Source organism: Chrysochloris asiatica, unplaced genomic scaffold, assembly GCF_000296735.1.
Source record: "Chrysochloris asiatica unplaced genomic scaffold, ChrAsi1.0 scaffold00050, whole genome shotgun sequence".
Lineage (NCBI taxonomy): Eukaryota > Metazoa > Chordata > Mammalia > Afrosoricida > Chrysochloridae > Chrysochloris > Chrysochloris asiatica.
In genome coordinates this window covers 11269210-11282040 of record NW_006408568.1, presented here as the reverse complement: position 1 = coordinate 11282040, position 12831 = coordinate 11269210, and the positions used below count along the sequence as shown (strand labels likewise).

The following is a 12831-nucleotide window of genomic DNA, read 5'->3' as shown; positions in this document are numbered from 1 at the left end:
GCATAAAATAAAATTTCTCCAAAATATCAACTTTCTTTTCTTTGCTATAATTAAATATAAAAAAGCTAAGATTTTCGGTTTCTTTTAAAACAAAATATGATGGAGGATATTTGCTAATAAAATCTATTTCAAGGGAAATAATTCAGAAACTCAAAGATGACATATAGTTCTATTAAAACGCTGATAATGAACATAATCAGAAGTAACATGTTACACTCTTCTTTAAAAAAAAGTGTATCAGATTTTGAAAACATTTACTAGGAATGATGCAAGATTTACAGGTTCATTAGAAGTCAATTTAATGCTCATAGTAGTCTTGTATAGGGTTTTGGAGGAGTGAGTGGTGGGTTTAAACCACCGACTTTGCAGCTCAAACTGACCTTATGGACCAGTGCATTATTTTGCAGTGCCATACCAGGACTCCAAAATTGTCCAACAGTATCCACTGTCCAAGATAATTTGCTAGACTTCATCCAGTTCCCTATTACACATGCAGTCATTTCAGGAGGACTATGATCCAGGTCTCCACACTTCAACCTAGTTCAATGCCCTGTCCTTGGTATAACTGAAAATAAAGGACGATTGATGTTGTTGGGTGATATCGAGTCAATACCGACTCATAGCGACCCTATACACAACAGAATGAAGCACTTAGGACAAGTGAAATCTACAGTCCTGTTCAGACTTAAAAGATTTTCTTACCTTATTAGAATCTCCTCCTGTAGTTTTTTCCGTTTTGGGGGTCTTCCTCTTCTTTTTCCTGTTTTCCCAGGAACAGTCGACACACTTTTTTGTACTTCATTTTCCCTAAGAAACATCATAATAAGTAAAAGTGTTCAAGCTTAGGACTGATGTGTTATATATGATTTTAAAATTACTAATGATAGTTTTTCTTACAAAAAAAAAAAAAAAGAGAGAGAGAGAGTATCCAATAAACATTGACAAATTACAACAGAAGAATCTGAGTAAGGCCCAATAACCTTATTAATAGTGAAAACACTCCTTCTAGCAATCAGAAATCTTATAAAACAAGAGGTTATTGTCTTTCTGGGGCGGAAAGGAAGAACCTTCCTCAGTTAGGAAGGTTATCTTTTCAGGTACTTCTAATGATGGGTCTTCAGGTTAATACAGCAGACACTCAATTCCAGTAGAAAAAAAAAAGACATTCTAAGTGACTGACTATGAAAAATGAAAAATATAACAGTGAAATGGTGTACTGCTCAGGAGGAGCCTGGCTGTACAGACTGCGCTGTACAAAGGAGAGTAATAGGAACCTCCTCTCAAAGGGACAATATCTGTCACCACTGTTATATGCAGCAAGGTTACAGATTATTAACTCCTTCCCAATTCTTTGTAGGTATGCTGTTATAGCTAATTCCTCTATTAGGAAAAAAAGTGTGCTGTAGAATTCTGATGACATTTTCATACAACAGCTACCACAGCCTGCCCTTGAGGAAGGTACCTGCTCAAAGAGAGATCTCCGTTGGATTTTCCTTGTACAGGGTCCTCTTTATACATTCGTGTCCCATAGAAATACCAATAGAGTGCCCCAGAATTGTCTTCACCCAGAGGTTCCACTCGAAGACTATCTGCATCCAGACCCTTGGTAGGAGAATAGGAAAAAGGGTTAGAAGAACGGGAAACAAACAAAAAGAAACTGTAATTAGGAGTCAAAATTTACTCTGAAACAGCTGATGTATCAAAATTTCAATAAAGTCACATGAACGACAAAGAGAATGATACTGTCTTTGAAGAACAGTGTATGGAAATATTTCAAGTAATCTTTCTACTTCCATAACCCCATTTCACACACACAAAAAAACCAGTAACCAAAAGAATATTGGTATATATTTTATATATCTGGTTTAGATTTATTACAATTTCATTTGTGCACCCATGAAAAGATAATTATAGAAGAGGAAAATACGATGTTGTGACAGCTTTGTCCCACGTGATCTTCTGGCTCCATCATAACTACAGCAACCTCTTATTCCAGCTGAGCTCCGGCAACGCAGCTCCCAATTTACCCCAGGGTCTGACCTGTACTGGCCTTCTGACTGCTATTCAAGTCCTTCAGTTCTCAGCAAAGACTGTGCTAAATTACACAATGATTTTTATAACATGTCCATGAGCGGGACTGAACTGAGAAGTCATCAACACATTTAATCATTTCTGATTGAACAGGATTAGAAACTGACCTCCCTCAGAGTGGAAAGTAATAAACCCATACCCTCCCAGAGAGACAGACACCTGAAACAAGATAGCAGCAACAGAAGACTTAAGTGGGAGGTAAGACACATCCACATTTTTCTTCTCCAACACATACAATGTTTATGGAAGATGAACTTCACTAGCATACAAGAAGGTTTAAGATTCTTGAAATTTTCAATAAATATTTTGATTATGTTCAAATTAAATTTAGACTTGGGAAGAAAAAAAATTCAAAGGCTAATTTAGTTACAGTTTGGTTGACAACAGGGAGAACAAATACCAAAACCAAATCCATGGTTTTTGAGAGTCAATTAAGACTCACAGCAATCCTGTAAAGCACAGCACAACTGCCCTAGGGCATATAATGCCACATGTCTTTACAGAAGCAGACCACCACATCTTTGTCCAATGGAACGGCTTATAGGGTGAAACAGATCCTTTCACTGGCAGCTGAATGGCTGAACCACTGCTTTACCAGGAGAACACACAGTTGCTTCCAATATTTCCTATGTCAGCTCAGAATCACAACAAGGAGAAGACAAAAAACCAAACGAGAAAGTAAGACAAATTTCAAACAGCCATACAGATTCCCTTAGCTACATGGTCATGCTAATTTTATATCCAGTGTCAGTGTTAGCTCATAGCCCTAAGCTAGTCACACACGCCAAACCTGGCATCTCTTAACATCTTCATATTTTTTATTCTGACCACTTTCTTCACTGCTGACTTTTTGCTAGGGAAGGGATTGTTACTTAAGCACCTTGAGAAGATCGAAGACATCATCTGCATCTAGTCGATAATCACAGAGGCGGTGCAGGATCTCCACACGAGTGCGAAGTGGCAGTTCTTGGAAGTTAGCTTCTCTCAGAGGGTTGGGTTTCCCTTCTTCAAGCTCCCAGCGGTAGTTGATGATGTCCTCCAGGTAGCTGTGGAATGTCTGAGGCCTAACCAAAGGGCCCAAACACAAAAGTACATTAATGTAAAGTAGAAGACAGCTGGGGAAGGGGAAGAGAGAATGGATGTTTTGTTAACAGATAATTTACAGAAAGAAAGAAGAAGAAGAAGAAGAAAAAAAGAAGCAGTAACAGCAAGACTCTTGAAGATCCTCACTGAAGATTCATGTTGTCTTTTGATTATCAAAATCACAAGATTAATATGCTACAAGCATTTGTGACACTTTAAATAATTTTAACTTTTGTACTTTAAATTACAAATAGCACACGCTGGTACTATGGGGTAAACGTTTTAATAATCCATGATACATACTGTGAATCTCAGGTAATAGCCGTACCTTTGCTCATATAATTATAGAAACTCTAAGCAGGCCAGATAATCAGTTCAAAATTAGACACATCACTTAGATAGTAATCAAAAAAGAAACTGTCAGTGTGTCTGGACTAAAGTTACAATGCAAATGTCTAACACCTGTCCAGAATACAAGAGGAATTCTAAGATGAAACCAATTTTATATTTAATTGTACATAAACTTTAGGCTGTGTTACAAAATACTACATTCTAGATTCTGGAAGACAGTTTTTCCACAGGAAACATTTCAAGATAACTTGGTGGCTACTTAAATGTTTGGGGCTAGACTGTGAACAGCAATTCCCTGGTAGCTTTTTGATCAGTACCTAAATGTGCATTACATATTATAAGGTACTAAAATTTAATCACTAGATGGAGACTGTAGATCTTATCTAATTTAAGTATAAATTATATAAATTATAATTTCATCTCATTTCATTTGATTTTTCTTTTTTTTTCGCCCCAGTAAAGAGGTAAAAAGGAGTTGTCATCAAATTATTGGAAAAAAAAGTAGTATGTTTTCATAATGACTTATAGTACTATTTATAGAAAAAAGCTAAGGGAATATTCATGAAAAAGTTAGGATGCAAGTAAGAAATGTCTTAGCCTAAGAGTTCTAAAATATTAAGACTCCTACAAATCTGATTTGACCACAGCATTCACATTCAAAGCATGCACGTGGGCATATTCATTAACACTAGTTTGAACCTTGGTGGGTTTTAGGCCAGGTTTCCTCTCTCCATTACCTATGAAGTAAGGAGCTAGACAAAGAGACAGTAGGGTTAGGGTGAATTTAAAAAAAAAAAAAAGGGGGGGGGGGAGTGGGAGGAGATGTGTGTGGATTTTTAGTAGCCAGGAGTGTGTAGTAAACTCCTTTATCTACTCATCTAAAACTTCTCATGTACACCACGTTCCAAAATGACAAGCCTGTTTCTCCTGCTGTAGACTGAAATGTTTAATCAGTGACACAGTGATTGTTTCACTGGACTGGCAGTTTTGTGGAAGGATGATGCAGAAGACACCCAGGTCTGGGAGAAGGAGACCTCGCTTATTCAAAGACAAGACAAAAGAAGCATACAAACAAACCAGTGGAACAAATACTGTATGTGTACAAACAGTGTTGTTCTTTGTGCCCACAATCTGTCTGAAAGCCTCTACTTGTCTCAGAGAATTGCATGTTTGAGATTCCTTTCCAATAGCCTTATTCTACTCACTTTCAATGATACCACTTTTGCTAGAAGTTTTCTTAACATGTCTCTTTAGCACTGTACCAAGAAGTACTTAAAGACCTACCATTCAAGATAATTCTATTTCCTTGTATATAAATAACTCTTTGAATATAAGCCTGCATCCCTTTCTTTTTACCATCAGAAACGGAAGGGAAAAAAGATAATGTGAAGAAGGCATAGATGCTGGCCAAGGGTAACTTGAAATAAAAAAAAAAAAGCCTTCAAGAAATTAAAAATCAGGTTAGTACTTCTGAATAGCAGTTGTTAATCTTCTATAAAGATATAAACTTCTTTGTGAATATCCTTTAAAAGCATATACTCTTTCTCCATAAAAATGATGATATGTTTAAAATTTCCCAGACTTCAGTTCCAGAGTTTAGATTGTCTGGAACATCTCTGACTTATTCATCTATTCAGCTTAGTGCAATTCTCTCTTAATGACTTTAAATACCTCCCCTCTTGCTAAAATCATTCTGAATTATAATGACACTTTCATTAGAATATGGCTAACAACAAAAAAACATCAAACCAAATAGAGGTAATGAGTACAGCCAAGTCTACTTTCCTTCCTGTCTGGGAAAAAGTTCCAAATTCATCTAAATTACCCATTTTCTCATTCGTCATCCTAGAAGTAACAAAGAGGAACTTGAGACGACCACCTTTGTAAACTCTCAGAGCCAAGTGTTATTTTTTAGAATCCCAAAAGAGAAATCCTCCACTTGCGCTAGACAGAACATGTTTCTACCAGTGAGGTCAATGTTGACAAGAAGCATGGGTTGACCTGAGTAAAGTATTTAAACACAAGTCTCAGCTGGCAGAACTCTTTCAGTACTCAAGGAAACAAATTTGAATATCTGTAATCTGTTTTGGAGGCTGAGGGGGGTGAGAAGACTGCTCTTGCTTTCCTGCAGTATGTCTTAGAGATGAAGAAGGGTATCTACAATCTACTTTCAGGTGAGCTGGAAAGGAATGCTTATCAAAAGGAGACTCAACTAAAGTTAAAATGATGTTTTCCAATTTGCTACAACTATTTGTCAAGCAAACGAAACACATAAAAACAGGCCACATTTTACATGAATACTGGATTCTGACAAAGAGTTTTGTTCTGATAAATAAGCAAGGTTCAAGGCTTGAAGAATAGAAAATAACGAACAGCTCATATCTAGGAATATATACGGAATATCCTTATATTCAATAAGGAGCTCTGGTAGTGCATTGGTTATGAATTGGGCTGCTAATCAAGGTCAACAGTTCGAAGCTACCAGCTGTTCCGCAGGAGAAAGACGAGCCTTTCTTCTCCCGTAAAGATATACAGCCTCATAAACCTTGTACAGGTTTGCTAAGAGTTGGAACCGACTCCACACCACATCACCACCACCACCATATTCAATGGAGTCCTGGTGTGGCACTGTTGTAGATTTGAACTACAAGCTCACCAGACACTCTTTGGAAACCCTGTACAGGGTTTGGGGCCCACTCAACTGCACATCAACATGTGAGCTCTGGTGTGGTGTTGTAGGATGTAGTCTCAAGGACAGAACTGATTTCTACTGCTACCCTCACCGCCGACCTTCTGGTACAAGGCACCACACCAGGACTATTTCTCCAACATAATTGTTATCAAAATCCTTATTACATCAGGAAACCTTTCCCTAGATTTTAGCATGCCTTCTATTACAGAAAACACATGGTTATCAACAAAATTTTAAATAATTTAGTCATGAAAGGGTTATTTTTTTACTCTAATGGGAAGGTTTTTAACGAGATACACCCTTTAAAGATTTTTTTTTCGTTCATTTATACAAATTTACTACAGTTACTTTGAGTGTTGGTGTGGTTCTATAGGATAAGCACTGAACTACAAGGTCGTTGTTCCTTGGAAACCCTGTATAGGGGTTGATATATTCTGACTTGACGGCACTTAACAACATCATGAGCCAAGGAGCTCTGGTGGGGCTGGGGTTAAAATGCTCGTTGCTAACTGTTAGAACTTTTTGTGCAGCTATTTATTAGTGGTTCTGAGGGAGGCAGATTTGGCAGTCTGCTTCCATAAAGATTTGCAGCCTAGGAAAGCCTATATATAGGATGCTTTTACTGTTCTATAAGGTGGTTCTATAGTTGGAATCACCATGAATGGTGAATTTGTTTTGTTGATAAGGTACACAATCAGGTCAGTTTTATACTGGCTATTATTATTAATTATGAGTATGGGCTACATAGTATGTCAGTGGGGTTGTGCTGTATTGTGGAACTTAATATATTAGTAACTTTCTTCAGTCTTAACAGAGTGATAAGTAAGATTTGAAGTCAAAGGATGTTGATATACAATTTAAGGTAGGTTTTTTTTTTAAAACAAATCAACTGTGGAAAATGGATCATTAAGTACTGTCTTCAGAGTATTAAACTGTGAGAATACAAGGAGAGGGCTTCAAAATTTTTGTGAAAAAATTAAAAATTAAATTAAAAAGTTAATAGAATTTTTCCACAAACTTTTTGGATCCCTATCATAAAATTTCGATACATTTGAAAAACATTGACAAACATTAAAGGAAGAACGAGGAACAAAAAGCAGAAAGAAAGGTAAGAAAATATGTTCAACATGATTAGTCATTTGGGAAATGCACATGAAAACCACAATGAGATAAATCACTTAACACCTTCCAAAATGGCTATTAAAAAAGAAAGAATAACAAGTGTTGATTGCACGCAGAAACTAGAATTCTACATTGCTGGTTGGAAAATAAACTTGGAAAAGCTTGGCAATTCTTCAAAAAGTTAAACTTAGAGAGTTAGCATATGATCTATTGATTCTACTCTCAGAAAAATGAAAACATTTATCTATTCAAAAACTAGTACACACTATTCAAAGAAACCATTGGTTCATAATATCTAAAAACTGAGAGCAATTCTAAGTTTAAACTCAGGAACAGATAAATAAAATGTGGTATAACCATACAATGGATTACTATTATTATGTGATAAAAAGTAAAGTTCTGATTCATGTTGCAACATAGAGGAGCCTTGAAAATATTATGGCATGTGAAAGAAGACAGACAAAAAGGTCATATATTCATTCCATTTATATCAAATGGCCAGAATAGGCAAATCCAGAGACAGAATGTAGATTACTGACTGCCAGGGACTAGGAATCAGGAGAAATGAGAAGTGACTGCTAATGGGTATAGGGTTTTTTTAAGGAATGATAAAATTCTGGTATTAGAACACATCAAGAGCCACTAAACTGAAAAAGAAAAATAGCAGGGTATTTCTTTGTAACCAGGAAATCTCTATGAAGATGGGATTTTATCATCAGCTTTGAGCATCTGTGGGTTAATGCACCAGACTGCAAGGCCATTTTAAACTGCAAGGTTGGTGGTTAAAGCTCACCAGCTCCTCCTTGGAAACCCTATATGGGCTGCTATGGGCCAGAACTAACTCCTCAACAGTTAACAACAACAACAAGAACCACTAACCTGTGTACTTTAAATGCAAATGGCACAATTAAGAGTAAAGGATTTTCACAATGATTAAAAGCAACAGCAACAACAAAAAACAAAAACAGTGAAAGGACAGGAAAAGATGGAGGAAAGAAACAAAACAAAACTCTTCACAGGAAAGAAATTCTCAGGAATTTACAACTGAACAAAAACTAGAAAGTGAATTTAAGCCCACAGCCTGGGAAAACTTGTTTTGCAATGACGAATCAGAAAAGAGACTGATATCTAAAATTTATTGTGGTGGTGGGTGGTGGTTATGTGCTATGGAGTCGGTTCTGACTCATAGTGACCCTGTGGGATTTATAGAAATTTACAGAAAATTAGTAGCGTAGTGGTTACGAATCGGGCTGCGAACTTTAAGGTCAGCGGTTCGAAACTACCAGCTGCTCCGCGGGAGAAAGACGAGGCTTTCTACTCCCGTAAACCCTATACAGGGTCGCTATGGGTCGGAACCGACTCGATGGCACATAACAACAACAACAACAACAATACCTATAGAAGAAAAAGACCAACAACTCAATGAAAAAAATGATATGAACAGACCCTTCTCCAAATAAAACATCCAGGCAGCCAAACATCAGTAGCCATCAGATCAGTAGCCATCAGTTACAAATCAAAACAACAATGAGATATCATCTCACACTAGCATTAACAATGGAAGTTAAAAACAAAACAAAACCTAAAATACAGAAAACAAATGCTAGTAAGGGTATGGAGTGACAGGGACCCTACTACATTGCTGGTGGGGCAGTAAAATGTTTCAACCACTCTTGAAAATAGCATGGTGCTTCCTCACAAAGTTGTATATAATAACATTTATAGATAAATGAACAACAATGTTCATCGCAGCACAATTCACAATAGCAAACATATGGCGACAGCTTAAGTGACCATCATGAAGGAAGAGCAGAAACACTGGCAGAGGCAGTGGCATGGGGAGTTAGAGAGCTGTGGGCTATGGACCGAGAAAGGCTGGAGGCTGGCTGGCAGAATGTACTCACTGGACATTTAAAATGAATATATCTTTTTGTTTTAGAAGTTTTGCCTTGTTCATTTGTGAATGTAAGATGTAAATGGGGAGGCACAGGGAGGAAGTAGTATAAATGTTGTAATAAAAAAATAAAATTAAAATGGGGTACCCAGTGTATAAAAGTTCGGAGGTTCCCTAGAAGATGAAACACAAAATTACCATAAACCCTAGCAAGTCTACTCCTGGAATGGGTAAAACGTTTTAAACTGGACAAAAAATTTTTTAAAAAAGTAAATGTTGGCAAAGACGTGGAGCAACTGGATTGCTCATACATTGCTACTGGGAAAGTGATACAACTAACTGTTTTTGAAAATAATTTGGCAGTTCTTAAACAAATACCATAATCCAACAATTCCTAATGGGAATGAAAACACAAGGTTGGCAGTTGAAACCCACCAGTCATTCTTTGGAAAACCTATTCAGTTTAACAACAACATGAATATAAGGCAACAAATCATAGTTCCTTTAACAGTAGTTGTATAACTTGCCACCAATTGAAATTACAGATATTTCAGACACCTCAAAATAGTGGTTATGCTCATGAATACTTGGATATTAACACAGTAATCATGAGAAATTACACCTGCTGTTAGAATATGTTGGTGAGTTACTGAAGAAAACAAAAAACAAAACAAAACAGCAGTATGTTGTCACAAGCAGCCCACATTATTTATTATGCTGTTCTTCTATGAGTGTCCAAACCTAAATTTGGAGAATACAAGAAGAAATATGGGTTCTACAAACCAGTTTAAATACAGGTTGAATGACTAGATGTAGCATAATAGCCTATTTAAATTCCTAAAAAAAGGGGATAGCAAAATAATGGCTCAGGAGTCCTGGTATGGTGCTGTAGGATAAGCACTGAACCACGTGGTTGGTTTAAACTGCAAAGATGGAGGTTCAAACTCACCAACCAGTCTTTGGACAGCCTGTACAGGGTAACTATGAGTCGGAACCAATTAAATGGAACAGTAACAATGAAATTATGGGTCATGGAACAAATCCCTTCCAGATTGTGTCTTTGTACCACCTTAGAATTGAGAATGGCTTTTACAGTTCAAGTTAATAATAGTTTTTATATTTTTAAAAGGTTGGAAAAAACTGAAAGACTATTAATTTATAAGTGACTACTATATGAAATAAAAATTTGAATGTCTACATAGAAATCATATTAGAAAATATCTACAATCATTAATTTATGCATTGTCTATGACTACTTTTGAAGTACATTAACAGAGTTAAGTAGGCAATAAAGAAACTATATGACCCTCAAAAACAATGTTTGTACACATAATAATGGCAAGTGGCATTTTGTAACAGCCAGAGACTATTTTGGAGCCTTGGTGATTAAAATCCATCAGCCACTCCATAGGAGAAAGATGAAGCTTTCTGCTCCTATAGAAATTTACAAGCCAGAGAAACCCTAGGAAATGTTACTATGAGTTAGAATCCACTTGATGCCAGTGGGGGGGGGTTCTATGTATTATCAATGTCACACAACAAGAGCTATTTCTAATTATTTCATTCTAATTTTACAAATGAGGCAAATTATAAACAAAGAAGTAACTTTCTTAATACCACATACAGAAGAGTGAAATCTTACTGCCAAAAAAGGCAATCATTCACTTACTCAAATTTCTCTTAAAAGTACAGTTTAAGAGAATAATGAGCATCATTTGCTTGCTTTATAATCCCTCCGTCCCATCAGAACTTTTTTCTGAAACACTTCTAGTTGGTTTGGGTGGATTCAAATTGCCAACCTTTTGGTTAGTAGCAAAGCATTTAATAGTTTTCATGCCCCAGGGACTGGCATTCAATCTTCATTACAAGGGGATTCATCAGTACTTGGCTCAAACTACTACTACTTAAGGAGCCCTGGTAGTGTAGTGGATTACAAACTGGGCTGCTAACTGCAAGATCAGCAGTTCCAATCTACCAGCCATTCCGTGGGAGAAAGATGAGGCCTTCTGTTCCTGTAAAGACTTACGGTCTTGGAAACCCTATACAGGGTCACTATGAGTGGACACATAACCACACCATCACCAGTAGCACTTTAGGCAATTTCTTTTAATGCTAAACAGAATCCATCCTGTACACATGGTTGATAACTGAAAGATAACACAAATCTACTTATACCATGAGTAACCTTAGCTGGGAGTGTAGTCTGGATATATTGGGTCTTATTTCTCTTAAGCGGTCTTCCTTTCTCTAAAGCATTTAGTCTGTTTTGTGAGCCTTTGTCTATTTACTCTTGGATCATATGAGCGAGACTAATGTCCCTAGACATTTGATTTACATGATGGGCAGGGCAAAAAAAGGTAACAATTTCTGTTTGCGCAGTGATTCTTGACCTCTAAGTGGGCATTTCTATTGCTTGATCTTTAGCCAATACACCAATGAGTCAAATACCAGGGGACTTAAAAAAAAGTTTGTAGAAAAACGGATTTAAAAGAAAATGTATGAAAAAGAGAGTTTAAAAGGTATATTCCCTTGTATAAAGCAAGAAATTCATATTCATATTACAAATGTGCCCAATAAACCTAAGAAGAGATATTGAACAAAGAATTAACAATGAAATGTTAGTTACATGGGCACAATTTAAAGGCACTAAATCAATCAATTTTACCCTTGTAACACCCCTTCATGTTCTCCACATCTTATCTCTGTGGCCTAACTAGTTCATAGCTCCTGATACTCCTTCTTCAACACTAATTTAAAAACACAAATTTCTCCTGCTTTCAGGATTATAGGAGTACTGGTGTAGCGCTGTGGGTTAATGCACCAAACTGCAAAGCTGTTTGAGCTGTAAGGTTGGTGGTTCAAACTCACCAGCTGCTCCTTGGAACCCTATATATGGTTGCTATGGGTCAGAATCGACTCGACGATACTTAACAATAACAACAACTCAGGACTATATCCCATATCATAAACCCAGCCTGGAATCCTGATGTGGCACTGGATGATAAGCACTGGACTGCTAAGCAAAAGGTTGGCAGTTCAAACACACCAGCTGCACTTAAAGAAGAGAACCCACTGTAATGGAGGAAAAGACAAGATATGAAATTACACACACAGAAGGTCTAAAATCACTGATGAACCACACCCATGTCTATAGTCCCAAAAACAAAATGGGGAAAAATACACTTATAAACTTAATAATAGTAAGATGATTGAAGAGTCTCTTCTACTCTTTATCAAAAACCTAGGTATTCTAGCGATCTAAGTTATCATATTAAGAATGAGTCTAGGCATAATACCTCTCTCCAAATGAATAAACATTTCTACCCTGAGAAAACAGTATTTAGTCTTTCTTTCTCATCTTACAACTTCATGTCTCCCAGCAATAAGATACTCAAGAGCAATGTATTAGTATAAAAATATCTGAGAAGTCTTCTTTGACTCTATGAAAAATATAAATTTCAAACTTCCACATGCCATTGGAAGACATTTCTTTATAGCAAATTTGCCCTATAGATCGGTTCCACATAAAAATGTGGCAAGAAAAGTATCAAGTTAGAGTCAAAACAAGAGAAAAGAATTTTGCTCTGAAATGTATGCA

The 12831-nt window shown here is 36.6% G+C and overlaps 1 protein-coding gene across 1 annotated transcript in view; it reads right to left on the bottom strand.

The window, feature by feature from the left end:
* CECR2 (cat eye syndrome chromosome region, candidate 2) overlaps window positions 1–12831 on the bottom strand; it is a 195443-nt gene that overhangs the window by 51279 nt on the left and 131333 nt on the right. Inside the window, exons 3-5 of the mRNA XM_006862781.1 lie at window positions 2972–3155; window positions 1463–1602; window positions 703–807 (exon numbers count right to left, since the gene is read on the bottom strand). Of these exons, the coding sequence (XP_006862843.1) occupies window positions 703–807; window positions 1463–1602; window positions 2972–3155 (429 nt within the window). The remainder of the gene's footprint in view (window positions 1–702; window positions 808–1462; window positions 1603–2971; window positions 3156–12831) is intronic.